At 32.7% G+C, this 19,624-nt stretch overlaps 2 protein-coding genes across 6 annotated transcripts in view; one reads left to right on the top strand and one right to left on the bottom strand.

The window, feature by feature from the left end:
• LOC148618819 (meiosis-specific with OB domain-containing protein-like) overlaps positions 1-1,043 on the top strand; it is a 42,763-nt gene extending 41,720 nt beyond the window's left edge. For all 3 annotated transcript variants that reach the window (XM_088578075.1, XM_088578076.1, XM_088578073.1), the window contains 2 exons: positions 152-238; positions 857-1,043. In XM_088578075.1, coding sequence (XP_088434201.1) covers positions 152-238; positions 857-964 — 195 coding nt within the window. In that variant the 3' untranslated portion in view covers positions 965-1,043. The remainder of the gene's footprint in view (positions 1-151; positions 239-856) is intronic.
• A 2,908-nt stretch (positions 1,044-3,951) lies between these two features.
• Positions 3,952-19,522, bottom strand: LOC148618818 (nucleolin-like). Of its 3 annotated transcripts, none has more exons than XM_088578070.1 (13): positions 19,407-19,522; positions 18,090-18,183; positions 17,558-17,698; positions 17,232-17,315; positions 16,756-16,893; positions 16,283-16,378; positions 14,768-14,879; positions 8,001-8,288; positions 7,330-7,508; positions 6,240-6,372; positions 5,809-5,924; positions 5,378-5,518; positions 3,952-4,930 (listed from the first exon to the last, which is right to left on the bottom strand). In XM_088578070.1, the coding sequence occupies exons 1-13, from the start codon at positions 19,434-19,436 to the stop codon at positions 4,866-4,868; spliced, it is 1,617 nt and encodes a 538-aa protein (XP_088434196.1). In that variant the 5' UTR covers positions 19,437-19,522; the 3' UTR covers positions 3,952-4,865. The 3 variants fall into 3 exon arrangements, with proteins under 3 accessions (XP_088434196.1, XP_088434197.1, XP_088434198.1); XM_088578071.1 differs by having other exon boundaries at positions 5,378-5,515; XM_088578072.1 differs by lacking the exon at positions 19,407-19,522 and adding an exon at positions 18,619-19,189.
• Between the last annotated feature and the right edge of the window lie 102 nt (positions 19,523-19,624).

The raw sequence follows: 19,624 nt of genomic DNA, 5'->3' as shown, positions 1-19,624 counted from the left end.
TGTCTGTACCAGGTCTGTGATAGCTAATTTGACTGGAACAACTCTTTTTTATAAAGAAGTGTTTATTAACTTATGGAAAAAACATACGTATAAATTAATGAATGGAACATATTATACCGTAGTTAATATCTTTTTTTGTGAAATTTCCTAGGCTGAAGTATTCAGGGAACTGGCCTTGGACAAAAAAACTCAACTTAAGTGGAATTTCCTTTTAGAAAGGTGCAAGATATATTTCAAGGTATATCATACTAGTATCAAATACAAGTTTCTTAATTTTCTTGAACAACTTGCCTTAGTTAAATCATTAGGATGCATGTGTGCAATGTAGTAAATGAAGGTTATATCACTTATTGTTGCAATAACTATTTTAATTCTTCTTTACTTTTAATACTGATTCTTCTTTCAAGTTGCAGTGAAACAAACATTAAGGAGTAGGGACATAAAAAAAAAACTGTATAGGCCTAAAACCAGCAATACTACTATGGAATTTTAGACATCATTATCAAATTTTTAAAGAATTATGTAGGATAGAGTGTTTCAAAAAGTGGTTATTTTGACAGAAATGAGCAGTTTTTTGGTTGGAAAGTAATAAATTTGATGAATTTACATACTTTTCTCTTAATTTCAGGCACATTCATACGAAATCTCATTTAATTTTTCTCTGATCCATCCTATACTCACATTCCAACCAATTAGCTAAATACTGAAAATTTGAGGAAAGCTTCGATTTTAGATTGTCTATAGAACCAGACCAAGACCTGTACTATACAAAATCACCAGTATTTAAATAGTTATGGATCACAAAATATTTTAATTTTGTACCATTTTAAGTGATTATGTTTGTTTAACTTTACAGATATTTTGGTCAAGCAGTGGAAATAAGAATAAAAGTGTTTTTAAGATTATGGCATTAGGAAGAGCAAAGACCAGTGAAATACCACTCAACTTGGTGATTGAACAATAATAAACCTTCATCAATTTAAATTGATCTGTGATAACCAATTTTGGTCAAATTATGAAGTATTAAAACATGTCTTCACTAACTATTATTTATTTAATTGTCAGTCAGATCTTCTTTCAACTTAAACCAGATTTTATATGACCACAAATTCACAATAGTTGAAACTAGTGTTAAGAGCCCGAATCGCTCACCCGATTTGATAAGCAACATTCTATATTTTGTAAAAGAGGCAATGTTTTTTCTTGGATAAAAATTCTTAAAACTCATACCAAAGGGACAATCATATCAATTTTCATTAAATTCTGTCCAGTAGTCCTGAGGAGAAAATTTTTTAAAGCAATAAAATTAAAAATAGCAAAAAGATGTCAAAGGACAATTACTCAAACATGGCTAAACAGATTTACATGAAAATTTGACCACTGATAGATCTCTTTATTTTTAACATTTAAGAATTTAGCTGAACCTAACTGTTATGGAGATTTGGTCTGACCCCTATATTCCATTTTAGTGACGGTGGCCATGTTTTTTTTTATGGACAAAAAATTCCCATATCTATTCTATGCAGAACACCCTAAGGAACATTCATACCAAGTTAGGTTCTAATTGGTTTAATAATTTTTTTCCAAGAAAAAACATGGGTGCTTTCACAAAAATAGAATGTTGCATATAGAGCCAGGTGAGAGATTCAGGCTCTTCAGAGCCCCTAGTTAATGAACCAAGTCCCATAACCCATTAATAAATTTACAAAAGTTGATTGGGAACTTACATCAGCATAAACAAATGGTAAACCGAAGTTTCATTGACATTGCTACAAGGGTTTTTGAGTTAGTCTGAAAACATAGTCATCCCATTTTTGTAAGAATCAAGTTCCTGAACTCAAAAAGGAAAAAAAGAACATAAGTTTATAAAAATCAAAAGGGAGCTAAAATCACTAGAAATAATTTGGTTTTTGAGTTAAGTCTGAAAATCTCCAGGTTGGTTTTCTTTTTCTATGATTTATAGAAAGCACTTTGTTCATGTAATCTTTTAAGTCATTTGACCACTTCTTGTCAGAAATATAATCCTGTGTTACATACATTTAATCTCGATCAAAATTGAGATCTTGTCAAGCTTGAACACGGTGTTTGTATTTGCCCCATTTGTTCAGGGTCCCACCTCATATCTAGCTGCACTCCTTGAAGTATTTTAAATTAGAATTTAACACACTCAAGCTCTTATGAGCCTGAATTACTCACCTGTAAAATTTGAAATTGTGGTTATATCAATTGACCTAGTAAAAGGATATGTAATTTTCTTACACATGGCCTTCAAACATCATTTTAGCCTAGATTTTCAATCTTTTGTTATGAATGATTAAAGATGCAATCAAAAATGGTGTCACAATGTAGCAATGACAATTTTGAGAAGCTACAGACATCACAGCCCACAAAAAATTAATCGATTGTAGAGATCAGTTAAGTCAACAATCATATGAAGTATTTTTTGGCACTTGTTATCTTTTTCGAAGGTAAACCAATCGAAAGTTTTGATGGTCTGTGGTGTTATCTTGTATGATCAAACAGAACCTAATGTGGATCCTTTGTCCAGGCCTCCCATAATCATTTTTGATTAAGATTTGAAACATTAATCAAAATTTCAGTGGCTTTTTGAACAATGTAATGGAAAGTTTTCATCAAATATTTTGGGAGACAGAGATTATCAAACAGTAACCAATAGACAATGAAAATTTTTGAATTTTTTAGTTTTTTTATTATATACTTTACAGTTCGTTGAAATGGACCAGTTTCAATACAAATATAGCTAGGCTAGTGAGTAATTCAAATAGCTCCCTAGGTAGAAATCTGTCCTACATTAAACCAGTGTACCCTACACAACTACAAGAGAACAACTCTGATCTTTTAGACTATGTCTTAATTTTGAATAGCTGTCATTTATGATGACTTAGCCTTTCAATTTCCCGTCCACCATCATAATTGATAGCTATTAAAATTTAAAAGGCAGTGTCTTAAGATCACACAGGTGTTTTGTAGTAGTTAAGTAGGACATATTTATAAAATGTGGGGACAATTTCTACCAAAGAGCTATTTAAATTATTCACTAGCCTACTTAAATTTGTATAAAAATTGAACTAGTCTACTTTAACTAGCTGTAATACTGAATTGAAGTTAACCCAGCACATACATATATATTTTGTTATGTTTAAAATGTAACTGTTTATTGTAATTATATGTAGAGGTTATATATGCTCTGTAGAGGGCCCTTCAGTTGGAATGAAACTTATTACATTCTACATGATTTTGCAAGATTACTGAAAAATATGTCGATCATTCTTATTCTGAAATGTATGAAATACTGTATTTTGGTCTGTATTGTTTGCACATTTTTACATAGAAATTATTTCCAGAATATGGGGGTGCACATTATACATCTATACATATCTAAAATATCACTGAAAATTTAATACTTAAAGATGTATTTGATGATTAGATAAAATTTCTTTCTGTAACATTTCATTTCCGGTTTGTTTACACTACGGAATGTTTTTTTCATGTACCAAAATCTTTAATTTCATGGCCAATTCTTATGTATAGATGTATAATGTGCACCCCCATATTCTGGAAATAATTTCTATGTAAAAATGTGCAAACAATACAGACCAAAATACGGTATTTCATACATTTCAGAATAAGAATGATCGACATAGGAACAGAACCTGCTTTGTACTAGTTCAACATGCTGAGCTGCTCACCGAAGCAACAGCCCACAGGTAAGCATGCCACCTAACATGGACACATATTTAGACTCAAAACCATCCAGTCATCACTCTATGCTCTCAAATACCCATCAAGGCAGAAGTAGTGACTACCAACTTCAAAATTCTATGTCAAGACTCTGCTTAGGATCTGGAGGCGAACACACAATCCTTCATCCACATGCTGTGCAATTTGAACCACATGTAAACATTAATAATTTATGAAAAAATATATAAATGACTAAGAAAATTTGTGATTTTATTTTTTGTATATTATACTTCACAATTCATCAAGTTCAACAAACATAACAAAGATGATGACAACATAAACAAATGACAAATCAAAACAATTACAACTAAGTCATAATTAAAATGCAAATGATCATAAAAGAAACATAATGTGTAGGTAATATATTGTGTTTATCATAACTGCAAAATTTTGGAATTTGAGGTCAATACAAAATCCAGTGGAAAATAGACTAACATAATGACATGATAGAAATACTGCAATGATTTTAAGTGCTATAAAATGAGGTTAGGAATTAAAAAATAAATGTAAGTAGTCTAAATCCAACCTTACAAATATTATGAAAATTACAAATTAATATTATGAATAAGGTTTTTGATATAACCATATAATTATGTTGTTGGAAGAAAATAATTGTGTACAATAACTGCAAATTTGATGTTGAAAATAACAACTTGTGAATAATAGAAAATACAAGCAAAAGGTGGTGAAAATCAGTTTAGATGGATGGTGATACAAAATATTCAGATCTATACCAATTAGTTTACTTCACAGAAAACAGGGAAAGGACTTTAGTGACAACTTAAACCACCAAATACTAATCCTCATTTTCTTTCCTAACCATTTTGAATTGCACAATATCTCTTTCCACATAAAACAGCTGTATGATTAATATTGGTCAATTGGCTCACTACCTGAAATGCTGCACATTTAAAACTAATTAAGATAGTCATAGTTCCTTCTGCACACTACATGGAAAAACCAGTAGCTTAGAAAAATTTAGAACATTCATCCATCTTTCAGACTGTGTTGTTAGTTGACTATTCCAAGCAAAACATCATCTGCAGACTTGGGTTCATATCCTTCAGTTGACAAATGGGTACTTTTTACTGGTTTTTGATTCTCTAATCATCAAAGGTTTTCTTTTTTCCTTCAAAAGATTTTATGCCATCCTTTCTACCTTGAAATCCTGAAAAGGAAAATCACAAACTGTACATATAAGAAAACAACATTTTAACAAGAAATGCTTTGATGCAACACTGATACTATGATAAGCACTTACACCTCTCTTCTCCAAAAAACTGTCCAAAAAATTGATGTAATAAACTTTAAATGTGACTAATACCAAATACATATCATCCATCAACAGGTCAGACTTAAAACTTGAAATCAAATTTAAATCTAAATCGTATTTTTCAAACTTACAGTACACCAGGATTTAGTGAAACAGCTTCTAACAATATGACTCCTAGATCATCAGATTTTTCTAACCTTTAGTGAAATTACAGAAATCAAATGGTTTGCCAATACTGCAACTTTACCATTTGATTGGAGAAATGTGATACTCTTCCCATAAACAATACAAGAAGCAGAATGCCTATTTCTAAAGACAATCAAGTAGAGGAAGTGGTCATACCTCCACGTCCCCCACCTCTGCCACCACCTCTTCCTCCTCTAAATCCTCCACCACGTCCACCTCCTCTTCCACCACGACCTCCTCTGAATCCACCTCCTCGCCCACCACGGAAACCACCTCGACCACCACCATCACCTCCTGCTGAAATGTATATGCGTATCATATTTATACATGGTACTTCTATGTTTCAGCTGCAACATAGCACATCACCGACTCCCTTTAAATTTTATAATTATAAAACAAATTTGCCTTTAACAAGTTAAAATCATTGTTTTTAGATTACATGCTTTGCTAAACCTTTAAAAAATTCCATATATTCAGCAAGTGTGAATTAATCATTAAAAAATAAAGCATGTCAATAACTTTGTTTAATCCCTGTGCAATTGGTGTATGGAGTTTTCAAAAAATCCCACCAGGTGATGAAAACATACCTCCTCTTTCTCCAGCAAAATCAATAAAGACTTGTCTACCGTCTATCTCTTGCCCTTTCATCATATCAAATGCCTTCTGGGCTGCTTCTGCTGTATCAAAATCTACAAATCCAAATCTGAAATTAAATCAATATATAAAATCGTAAAATGCCTTAAAAAAATGCATTGTCATCAATAATAGTATAATCAACAAAAACTTTTCTTTACAATACCTAATTTTACAAGATCAACAAATAAGTGGAAATTGGCATACAATTATACAGTAATATATGAATTATAACTGTAAAATCTGGATTTAAAAGAGTAATTCCCCTTCACAACCAAAATAATCTTTATACAAATACATTTAGCATAGGATATGCCATTATTCACAGCAAAGATATAATACAATAAACCACTGACACATAAAAACAAAAACATAAGCAACTAACCCTCTTGGTTTTCCTGAATCCTGGAATTTTGCTATTCTTGCAGCTGCTGCTCCATCGAAAGCAGACTTCAAACCATTTTCATCTGTGTCAAATGATAAATTCTTGACAAACAAGACCTTAGATTTACCTGCTTCTGCAATAAAGAATATATCAGCAGTAAAATTATACTGTAGATACTTTTCAAGTTTTCAAAGGTCTTTAAATGACAGTCGCAAGTTAAAAGCAAATAGTGAAAGAAACAAATATTAAGGGCATTACCTAGGCATTGATAGTACAATACAGTCATACTGAGTTCCTACCAGCTTTAAGTACAAATTTTAGAGAACAAAATCCTCAAAATGGTAATAAATGTGAATTCAACCTTTTATGTAAGAAGCAATGAGAGCCTGATTTCAGACTGACAAAAAGTTAAATTTGTAATACAAAGGAAGGATCTTCTAAATGATTACAGCAAGGGTCCAACAATTAACTTAAAAATTATGTTAAAACAGTTCTAGTAGAAATAAAACTGTAAAAGACATTAGGTCTGTTATTTTTTAAAATATCAATACATTCAACTTTGTTTTCTTGCAGACCTAACCTGCCTCAACATTTAGCTTTATTACAAAAACAAGTTGTGTGTAAAATGAGGATTTAAGGCTAATGCCTTCCCATAAGTTCTGAGAAATTAAGTACCATTCTGTGTAAGAATCAGGCAATGGGTGGCACATCATAATTTTCTGTTTGGTCTTTTTTGCCTTAAATATACTCAGTGCATCTAGAAAACAACTGAACAGCTATTTAAATTTATCCTGAAGCATCTGTGACAGATATTTTTTTACTGCTTATATAAAGAAAAAGTGCAGGAAAATTTTCCCACCATTTTTCCATAGTACATTTCAACTATATTTGACCTATCAATATTTTTAAAAAGTAAACTTTACAAATACTTTGACAGTAATTTCTTGGGGTTGTGAGGTATAAAATACTTAGATAATGCAATAAAATCTCTGTGTATTTTTTCTTCATGTGCCACACCTTATACACATTATGCCTGATTCTTAGACAGAGGAGTACTGAAGTTGTATATAGCTTTTTAAAGCCTACTTGCCTCCAAAGGATTTTCGGTCTCTTCCACCACCGAAGTTGCCACCTCCTCGCGGGCTTTTAAATGGAGTTTTACTAGCAGCATGATCTAGATACAATGCATTACCATCTAACTCTCCTCCCTGCTTTTCCTTTAAAGCACTTTCTACTTCAGATGCATCTTCAAATACTATGTAGGCAAATCTGCAATAAAATAACATGTAGTTATAGCTTGAAGTAATTAACTTGGGTACGCCACAATTGCAAAAAAATTGTACTGGTAAACAGTAACAATGATAAATATCAAAAAGAGGATACAACTTATCAAGCAAACACTGTTTTACCCTATTGATACCAAGTATTGTTTGAACACAAATAAACAAATGCGACTAATCTTAGGAAACTTTACACACAACAGGTATAAAGAAATCCCTGATCGTTGTTGCAAATCTTATTTTTATTTTAAAATAGTTGTGACCTTCAGTGACATGCTACTCTACTCATGCATGATACTGGTATTTTTTCCAACTAATGCAATTCATTAAGCTTTTATCACCTAGTAAAACATTAAATACTAATAATTAATGCAAAATGGTAGGTACACTCTCTCAAAACTGTGCGACATGTTTCCCAGGATATTCAATCATGAAAAAAATTAACAATGCTGATAGTATTTCATGTCACAAGTCAACTTACCCTTTGTGGCTGTCATCAGGTTTTCTTGGCATCCTGATTTCAACACTATCAGGGAAAAACTTTTTCAGGCTGTCTTCAGTTGTGTCCTCAGCAAGATTTTTTACAAACAAAGTTTTGGCATCTTTATCAGCAAAATTTTGTTTACCACCTGGAGATTTGCCCGATTTCTCATCCCCATCCCTTTCTTTAGCCTTTTCAACAATTAGAGTGGTGTCTCCAATTTCTTTACCGTTCAGTGCCAAGGCTTTCTCTAGGTCCTCTGGATTTTCAAGGTCAACATAGCAGAAACTGCAAAGGAATTACAAAACTGAACAAATGAAGAGCAAAATACTCAAAATCAAATAAGGCAAACCTAGTTTTTGTAAACAAAATCCAAAATCTATAGTAACTGGTCGGTTGGGATAGGCTTCCATCTCCTGCCATGTTTCAATGTAGAATCGTTCTACAATATTTATCTCTTACTTGGAACCTTTTGTGATGATGCTGGAATCCAAGCAAATGTGCCATGAACTCAGTTGTCTACTTACCGTATTTTGGTGTGTATTATGCACACATTTTTACATAGAAATCATTTCCAGAACATGAGGTGCGGATTATACATCAAAACATAAGAATTGGCCACGAAATTGAAATTTCGGTATGTGAAAAGACATTGCATAATGTAAACAAACAAACTGGAAATGAAATGTTACTGACAGAAATTTTATCCAATCATCAAATACAGCTACTGATGTTTTAGTCTGCACAGAAGTTTCTTTCCTTCACATTTTCATAGGATATACCTCATCAAGGTAAATAAATTGACCGATCAAGTGCAGAATATCGATTTTTTGTGTCTTCCAAAATTTTACTGCAACCTAAGTCCAAAAAACTGTTTTTCACACATTTAGACCTTCAATATTGCACTGCACACAATACACGAATGTGCAATATACACACCAAAATATGGTATATGGAAATTTATCACTATTCATGTAAAATATTTCTCAGTTTCTGCAATCAATCTGCTTTCCCCAGTTAAAATATTGGCAAGAAATCTTATATTTAACTTACAGACCTTACTGCAAAAATAGAATTATGGCAAATACTTCAACATTTACAGTATATTATTTCCATGAACTGTAACTATAAGCTTTCTCAGACTAAGTTGAATCAACAGATATTTTCAGAAATCAGGGTTCAAATGGAAAGTCATCATTGAAAGCTCTTTGAAGGTTCATTCATTTGCTCACTTATCTGGACAGTAGGCATATTACTACTTAACTGTAAAGAGCATGCAAATCAGTACGCATGTTATTCACATCACTTGCACAATGAAGTTTTCATTTAACGGCCTAGCAAACTGTATTGTTAATGTGCATTTGCATTTGAATAATTAACTGTAATGACTTTTAGTTAGTATCTATTTAACATCATCTAGGTAACCATCATGCATGTAAAACATCAATATCAAAATGTGAATGAAGAACGTTTTACTACAATACTGTCTCATTGCTTTCAAGTTCAACAGTCAAGTTTAACAGGCAAAAACAAAGGGGAAAAAATTCAGAAACACTATAACTAAAACAATGAGAAAAGTTTAAAATACAACACAGTTACATTACTAATAAACCACATTGAAGGATCAAATATCTTTCTATTAGGCAAAAAAAATGTCTGTTTTCTGCTACCTTGCCTCCCTTAAACATTTTATGGCCATTTTGGCTCATTCACTGTTAGTCTAGATTGTTTACCCACTAACTCAATGTAAAATGTTTTTAAAAGAATGAAACAATTTCCCTGCCTACCTACCCTATTATTTTCTTGCTGGTAGCAGGAAAGGAAGAAATCTTTTTGGTCCTAGGGTTGACAGACTTGTTTATTCATTGAATAAAGGACAAATATCCGTATCTCAGTAATGGTTTGGTTCGTCAAAACTTTTCAGTAGCAGAACTGGTTTGTGTTTCATCATTGATAAGGATATTGTAGCAATTTAACTTTTTAATCTTAGTTGTTACTGACTTAAGCTATCAAAATACAACTAAATGTAATAGCAAACAGTTTATATTTAGATCCTCACCATATGACATGAATATAGTCAGTATAATATTCAGTACTTTAGCTGATTATCTGTACACATCAGTCATTGAGCAAGTCATAACAAAGTAAAATGAACATGAAGCAAACGTACCAATCATCCAAAAGCCTTATACATTGATTGTTGGGTTTTAACGCCCGAGCAGCCATATTTCAGCTATATTCAGGCAATGAACATAAAAAGGATGATAAAATGAACATGAATGATGATGAAATGAAAACAAAGGATGGGACACAAGGATAATAGGGTCGAAAAATTTTGATTGCCACAGGAAAAAGGGGGGATGGGTAGGGTCGAGCAATTTAGCCTCCTGTGGCAGAGTGCAAAGATTCCTACTCCTATCGAATACCACTGCAGGGTTCTTTAATGTGCGAGAAACGTGGCATTTTTCCCAACACGGTGCACCACTATACTTTGCGGTCAGGTTTTCCGTATCATAGCCTGACAACCCCAGCTTGTAACACACCAGGGGTACCCCATTCCACCACCTGGGGCACACATCCCAGTTGCTCTGTGGACAGAGCGCTTAGCCTCGGGCTAGGTTCCTGAGCACTATTTAGCCTTTTACGACAAGCTTAGCGCTGCTGAAGGCCTATTCTTTTGACACCCGGACCTGCATGGGCCAAAAGCCTTGTACAGACTAGGTCCCCCTATAGTAATTATGGATTTTTGTTGAAATTTCAGTGTGATGTGTGTTAAATGCCCACTTCGGTTTTGTAAACTCACCACATGACATGCTTCAAATACACGATTCAAGGTACTTAGTTTTTAGAATATTTCATTTACTAATGCATTCGAATAGACATATCATGTGAAAACTTCGCATAAGAGGTAAAAGGTAACTTTTTTCCTCATTTCTTGACTGTATAATTCTTCATTAATTGTCTTGGAATCCATATATAGGGTTTTTATGTCATTCTAGTTTCAACTTTTCTTTTCAGAATTTCCAATGTAGAATGAACTGAAATCAGAAGACTGATCTGCATTTTATTGTTTACTTCTAGATTCTAAAAACACTCCATTACAATGCAAAATCTTCTATTTTATGCTTTCATAACAGTTTTATCATGTAGAACTTATATTTGTCTTTTTTTTTTTTTAAATCACTTTGTTCATGAAAAAAAGTTTTGATTTTAATACTGAACTTGACACTATGTTAATGACAAATCTCCATGCTTTTGAATGGTAGATAAGGACCAATTCTAATGAAACCATAAATTTATGTGACAACACTTCCATACCCTTAGAATAGGCATCAGTCAAAATGATGTTTAGTTCTGATTCCTAGGATTTTTCACCAAACTTGAAGAAATTGAATGGTTAAATACCTCTCAGACAAATGCCTCATTTGACATCAATATTATACCACATACATACAGATGAAGTAAAAACTACCCCATGTTGTATACTGCGATAAAATCAGCCTCGTCATCTTTGTCATCATGGAGATATAAAGTAACTTAGAAGAAAAAAAATGTGTCAATAAGATACAAAAGTTCCCACCATTCTTAAAATCAAAACAATCCTTAAACAAGGAAAGGATATTCTGGACTAGGTTGAAAGTGGCCTGTTCAATTTACCAAACACTTGCTAATAACAAAGCTACAGTATCATTATTATATTTATATATAATGGTCAGGAGATAAACCTGCTCTAATATTGCTGTTGGTAAATTTTGTATTAAGATTAACACTAGAGTAATGGCAAGTTCTACTATAGGAAGTTCACAGTGGTCGGGAAAGAATTGTTTCTAGTAAGCCATTTCAGCATTTATAACACATATTTAAGATTTTAATGGGCCATTTATCAACAAACTAAGTAAAATGCTGTAGATTTAATGGACCATTTCCACCTTCAATGGGCATATGGTACATGGCCCCTGCCTTTTCCAATCACTGGCCATGGAGGAAAGAAAATGTTCTTTGTTACCAGTTTTGGTCTGTACTAACAATTTCAAGATACATCCTCATTTTTACAATCCTCAGGTTTGGGATAAAGACTGGCATGTCAAAGAACTCAAAAAAAAAAAGAAAAAAAATGATATCAATGACACGTTCAGAATGGAGACTAGGCATGTCAAAGACTAAAAATAAAAGCTTATAAATCCACGACAGAATGGGATCAGACTGTTAGAGCAAATTTACTTAAAACAAATCTTCCCTATCAAATGCATCTAGGTATTAAACAGAATGGTGTATGCTTCTCAGAATCCGGTAAAAAAAACAATCATTCAAATACATATTGTCTTAGACTATAGTCCAAAAGGGTTTTCCTCATTGAAGCAAACAAAATATCAGTACATAATATGCTTATCCCTTTAAAACTCACTATTTTACTTAGAAAGGATATTTATAATGGGCATATTGTGACTGATACACTTCTCAAGTAGATCACTCCCTGGAAAACAATATCAGATTGCACTTAATTGAATAGTACTGTCTAAGGTGTGGAGAAAAGTGGAAAGAATTTCATGAAATAGACCCAGCTTTGTATCAAAACTGTCTTCTGAATTAGTATATACTTCAGTATTAATTAATTCAGGGGTTTCATTTATTTATTGCAATGCAAGTACCTTTGGTTTTGTAGGAGGTACTTTTAATCATTTTCTCTTTTAAACATAATGTAAAATTTTAAATTCTGGAGGTACCTTCCAGTAGCTTAGACAGGTAAAAGTACCTGGTACTGTTATTCAATTATTCAATTTTCTACTGTCAGGCAACCTCTTCTTGCAAGATTCTATCCCAATTGTTACTTGCAAACAATAAGAAACGTTTTAACTTAATTTTCCCAGAGACCGAGTCATTGATGAATGTTTTCTTTCAAATTCACTAAAGGCACTATGCTGCACAGGTTTCTATTAACTTAATACTGATAAAAACAATAACAAATATAACAATCACTGAAGACTTGCATGAAGATTCATTGTAATTTATCATAACATGTCATCCTATATAGGCAACATCTCAGTATGGGTAGATGCTTCAGACAAGAGGGTGAAGTCGTGATCAGTCATACAACTTCATCAGAGTGGTGCACGACATACTGTCATCACAAGCTTAATATGATAAAGGTGAAACCTTGTCAGTTCCCAAAGAAATATTAATTTAAAACACCATGGTAATTTTCATCAGCCCTGCTTCAGTATTTTTCTTATTACCATCAAATATGGTTAATTTGTTAAGTTAAAATTATATGGTTATAATTCTAAAAATGCATTCTCCTAATTGTCATGGTCTAAAATGTCCATGGGCCAAAATGTCCAGCATTCGTAAGGAATTTTTGGTTGTTATGGTCCAAAATGTCATTAGGTGGAATTGTCTGGTATGGATAGGTTTTTGTAAACGTTTAGGTGCCGTATTTTAAACATCTCTATCTTGGATAAACCTAAGATTTGATTTGTATATAATCATCAAAGCTAGCTATTTTTTTCTGTCAAGAGACTTGTGGTTCTCAATCATATTTACAAAGTATATGAAAATGAAGCTGCCTTGATGCTACTCGAGCTCCTGATTTAGCATGCACTCAACTGATTTCCTGACCACAAGTTCACTGGCCCCAGTATAATAGAAACAATCATAAATGCTTTCAATGAATACATGTACACACTTGGATAGTGAATTAATGAATTCCGACTAGAATGAAATGTTAAAACTTATCAATGGACATTCACCAAACAAGACCCAATGATTCAAAGAAATCATCTGATTAAATCAGTGCCAGTCTAGTCAACAATTGGGATAAGACCATTTTACTAAATAAAACTAACTAATGAGTTACATATAGAATTTAGGCTAGGCTTTGCTTACTTAGGAAGAATTAAAATCTAAAGACAGACTGAACTTATATTTTATGACTAATTTTTGCAACCTCTGGGTTACCTTGAAATAATGCAAAAAATTACATTGCCTGGAATGAACCGTATTTCACTTGCTTGACATCATTTTCTCATATTGGAGTTAACAGCTTTAACTTTTGAATTTGATTGCTAAGCAAACTATGCTAAAAGATATTTCAATCTTAAACACATCATTAATGATTTCTAATCTCAGAGCGGTTGTGTTCATCAATTTCTCAGTAGCAGAACTGGTTGAAATTCTCATCACAGATCAGAATATGATAGGATCTTGCAACATTTGTATTTAGAGAGAATTATTCTAGGTCCCCCGCCTAATAATACAACTTATTATCAATTAATACTGAAACATAAACCTGTTGATTAGATCATTATCAATGACCATTTTTGCTACTAAGATTGAGCAAAAAAAAAAAATAAAAATAAAATTAAAAACAGTCAATTTTAGTTAAATACAGTATTCAATTGAGATCTCTACCATATAAAATTGGCAAATAAGTGGACCTAAAATGACGAGAGTCCCAACTGATAATATCTCCACAGTAACTTGAAAAAGTATCAATAATGTTTTTTACAACCAATATTTATTTATACATGTTTCAAAGGTTTCTGATATTTTCACAATCATTTAATCATCTATGCCACCAAAGCCACGTATTTGCATCAAAAATTAACAGAAACTTTAGATAGATAATATAGGAGTTCTTGAAATGCTTTCTGGATTACTAAAAATACTAAAATCCATTTTCAGCTTCCTGAATTCGAAGTCTGTAAGGTTTAGTGAGGGAAACCCTAGATACATCCATTCTCTTAAGTAAAAATGTGTCAATAAATTACCGTTTCTTGTTGGGATGCCTTATATCTTTAATTAATATTCCTTTCTTCTTCAACATTTTTTTTACTTTTTCTTCATCCATTTCTTTTGGAAGTCGGCCAATGAAAACAGAAACTGCAAATAAAAAATTTATTGATATATTATTAAGGGACAATTAAGACATCACCAGAAAATTGGGGATTCTGAGGGCTTCATACAAGTCTTGAACTACTCTCCATTCATGAATTTGTAATCTTCTACATCAGGTAAAATAAGATCACTAATTAGGTCTCTCTGGAACAGACTGATCATCTAGTGGTATGAAGAGCCAGAATATAAATAGTGGGAATTATTTTTCTATCAGATTTCAACTGAACAGTTCCTGACTAAAAGTACTGTACAACTCTTAATCATAAATGTGACGTTTCAGAAAATTTTTTGCCTTTTTCTTCTAAGGGGTGATTCTTAAATAAATTTGCACTTAAGAAGGTTGAAGATAGGTAATTTATCTAGAATACTCATTAGCCAATTATCCAGTTTTACAAAAACTACAATATGTGAACTATATGTATACACGGCGTCACATAAATAAGATACGGTTAAAATTTGGATAAAAATATTTTCTACGACTTTAATGACACCTACCGTCGTTTAAATTGTCTTAAATGACTTGCTCATTCGTTTAGCCTAACGGTTTCTCCCAAAACATTGAATCGTTAAATTCCAATGAGATTTTAATTCTCGGTCCCAATATTTACATTATCAAAAGTCGGGCATGTTTACAGTGATCGGGTTGCTATGAGATGTTGTTTACGTTTAAATGGTTTGTCCAAAAACCGAAAAAACCCAGAATGCATTTCGGCGCTAATTTGGATATCTCGGATTTATTCTACGCGAACATAAATAAGATACGGTTAAAATTTGGATAAAAATATTTTCTACGACTTTATTGACACCTACCGTCGTTTAAATTGTCTTAAATGACTTGCTCATTCGTTTAGCCTAACGGTTTCTCCCAAAACATTGAATCGTTAAATTCCAATGAGATTTTAATTCTCGGTCCCAATATTTACATTATCAAAAGTCGGGCATGTTTACAGTGATCGGGTTGCTATGAGATGTTGTTTACGTTTAAATGGTTTGTCCAAAAACCGAAAAAACCCAGAATGCATTTCGGCGCTAATTTGGATATCTCGGATTTATTCTACGCGAACATCGTACAACACCGAGAAGTTGATCAAGCAGACTATTGTCACCGGAGTTCGACGAGAACTTACGAACTTTGTTTGTAAACAAATCGTCCCGTAGAAACCAACATGGAAGATATTAGTATAGGATTTTCCCGTAAGGATTTGTTACACACAATTTCAGCCAATAAACGACTTGTTACAACTATCACGTCATGCATATATGCGAACTATCTTAAGATTAGATAAAAGAGAGACAACTCTAGCCGTGAGTCCCAACAGTTTAAAAAATAGAGCTTCAAATCGAAAATGTGCTGTATGTGACGTCGAGTATAGTATTGCACCACAAACCTGTATCATCAGTTTTCTGTTTCTTTGCTCCCTTTTCCTTTTGGTTTTCTTTCTTTCTTTTTCCATTTACAACTGTTGTTTCTTCCTCCTCCTCATCTATAAATATGATTGTATGAGAAAATGAATGCATAATACTAGGACAAAATCATACAACTTTTGTCAATATCTTGAAATTGCAATAGAACTTTACATTCTGTAAGTCACTGTTGAAATGTTACCATAAAAACTGACAACAAAACTTTCACAATATATAATCCATATTTTTGATGATGATTTGATGGTCAACAATCTCCACTAGTTCACTTAAGAGACTAATATAGACAATGACTTTCAAAAGATGTCACTGTTTCCCCACTTCGACTACTTCTGTTAAAAAGAAGCAAAGCAGATCTAAACTCGCTTTGTTTTGATCATAAATGTATACCACTATTACTTAATAAATATTCGTAGGGTCTTTATGATCTGTTTCTTACCAGAATCATCACCATCTTCACTCTCATCATCGTCGTCGTCGTCACCATCTTCATCATCATCATCAGATTGAACAGTCTTTTTTACAGGGGCACCAACTTTAGCTTTCTTAGCTTTAACTGGAGGTGCTGCCTCTTCTTCTGTTAAATAGTAGGAAGTAAAACCATAATACATCATTTTATGATGTGTATTACTTCAATGCATCTTCCAAACATTAAAAAATGTCAAGACACTCTTCTTTATAAATAAAAAGCCAGAACTTAGCTGTCACCACAAAATCAAAATCTTGACCAACTGAAGTCATATAATAAAAGGATGTACATATTGTAGGACATCATTTGACTTAAAAGTGAATGTCTGTCAATAAGACCTCTCTAGCTTATTAATTAATCATCTTACAGATTACACTTGACTCATATTTCAATATCATTAAATTGTTTAAAGGGAAGACTTTAACCATACACCTAAAATGTCATACCAGAATCACTTTCATCTTCATCATCATCATCGTCATCACTGTCATCTGCTTGAGCTGCAACTTTGGATGGCTTGCCAGCCTTAACTTGATAAAAAAAAAAATTCCCATGATATTAGATTTAACATTAACAACTAAATGTTATGAATGAATCTCAAGTTACCATTCAAGTACTTTACTTAAAGAACATCAAGAGTTTGTCATGAAGTTTAAGTCAACTGCAAAATATCCTGAACATGTTAGAATGAAATAGTCAATGAAAAGTTTACTGAGTATCATAGGTTAGCAATATAAAACTGTGCAATAAATATGATCTTTTTAAAATATACCTGGTTTACTTTCCTCTTCACTCTCTTCATCACTGTCATCATCATCACTATCTTCAGCAACTTTAGCAGATACTGTCATCTTTGCCTTCTTTGCATTGCCTTTAGCAGGTACCACTTTGGCTACTGGTTCATCATCAGAATCTGTAGTTACAAAGAGTACACCTGTACCATTTAAAGTGAACAAAATTCCAAACCAAACCATAGCTTCAATTTGTAGCCTCAATTTTTACATAAGTGTACTACTTCTTTAAAGATACTTCAAATACAATAAATATTCCCACTCAGAACATTTTCTGACCTTTCAACTTTTCGAATGGGTAAAAAAACTAGAGGCTCTAAAGTGCCTGAATGGCTAACACAGAAAATTTGAAATCATTAAGTCATACCATAAGATCATTTAAACAAAAGGTTTAGAAAGTTCCCATGAAGATACAACAAAAGTAGTTACCTCTAGCCGTTGATATATCCATACAAAAAATTAAGGTGGTAAGGGTGAACACTTTCTCATATATATGCTTGCTCAAATACCTACCATCTTCATCTGAGTCAGAGTCATCACTTGGCTCTTCTACTGGTGCTGCTTTACGTTTCTGTGGTGGTGCTGCAGCTTTATCACCTTTGCCTCCCTATTTAACATAAATATTTATCAGTCCTGATTGAACCAAGTACAAATTGATAATCTCCTTATATGAAAACAAATAACTCTTCACTAACAAATCTTTTAAAAATCCAGAATAAAGTGAATACATTACGAAGAAAGTTATTATATTATTGATGCTTTAAGGCTTACATTGCAATACATCAGGCAGTAACAAAGGCATCTGAAACTTAAATATGGAGCAACTAATGTCCCACTGTACATGTCATAAAATTAACACACTGCCACTACATGACAATTTGATTCAACAAGCATCAATTCTTAAGATACATGTATGGTACTTCTTATGAAAAGCATTCCATCAGTCTTTGATTGAAAGAATACAACTTGGAATTCACCTATTAACTATAGATTAAATTTTTTTCATGCAAAATAGCCTTAAGTTTTAACTATCAGTACTTACATGTGCAAGTGTTATAGTACAGCAGAAGCAAATGACATGTCACCAAATGCTCCATGTTGGGCCATCATATGCACATGTTTATCAACACTTTCTAACGATGTCAGAAGTATTGTTTCTTGCTTCATTTTCTGACAGGATCAGAAAACTAGTGAACACCTCTACAGCAATTAAAACCCAACAAGATCCGACGATGTCAGAACTTGTAGCATAATAGTTCTGACGATGTCAGAATATGCTGACAAACCAAATTCAAATTTACTTCACCAAACCAACATTCATTTCTGGCGATACCAGAAACCACTTTTAGTACATTACAACATGTGTCAGAGTCTGACGATGCCAGACTTTTTAAACCATTATCCAATATATATTCACAAGTATGAACTTTGAAAGCATAGTACTCTGACGATGTCAGAATACTGTCAACACAATGAAATCTTAATCTGACGATGTCAGAAAATAAACCATTTTCTCTCAAATGCCTTGCCCTTTGCATTATGTGCATTCTTTAGCAATTCACACATGCAATAAAATTTGTTGGTCGAAAATAATTAATGTAATACATTTTCATCATTGAAAAATTGAAAATATATTAAAAGTTGCTAGAGCAAAACTGACGATTAGTAAAACCTGGTAGATTTAAGATTTTCTTCAACTGCCTGAATTGGTCACCCAGACCACGTGCTTCTAATTTCAAGCTTCCATTTGCCCTCCAAGAATTGTTATTCAATTATGTCACTCCAAAAATATTGCTAAAGTCTTATAAAAAATAAATGCAATCCATTTACTTTCTTTCCCTTGACTTGTTTTTGTGGCATTTTCGATTTTCCTCGGCTAGTATCTGCAACACGTCTTCACACCTAGGATTCTGATCGTAAAAGGAAGCCCACGTGGTTGTGATAATTGTTTTCGCATGCATAATACTTCTAATTATGTACAGAAATGAGACAATGATAATACAACATTTTCAAAGATCAAATTATTCTATTATTTACTAATGATAACA

The sequence above is a fragment of the Perna viridis genome, chromosome 4 (assembly GCF_037379345.1).
Source record: "Perna viridis isolate PV_CMFRI_1.1 ecotype Kerala chromosome 4, ASM3737934v1, whole genome shotgun sequence".
Classification (NCBI taxonomy): domain Eukaryota; kingdom Metazoa; phylum Mollusca; class Bivalvia; order Mytilida; family Mytilidae; genus Perna; species Perna viridis.
The sequence above is the reverse complement of the archived record's forward strand: the minus strand, read 5'-3'. Positions and strand labels throughout refer to the sequence as shown.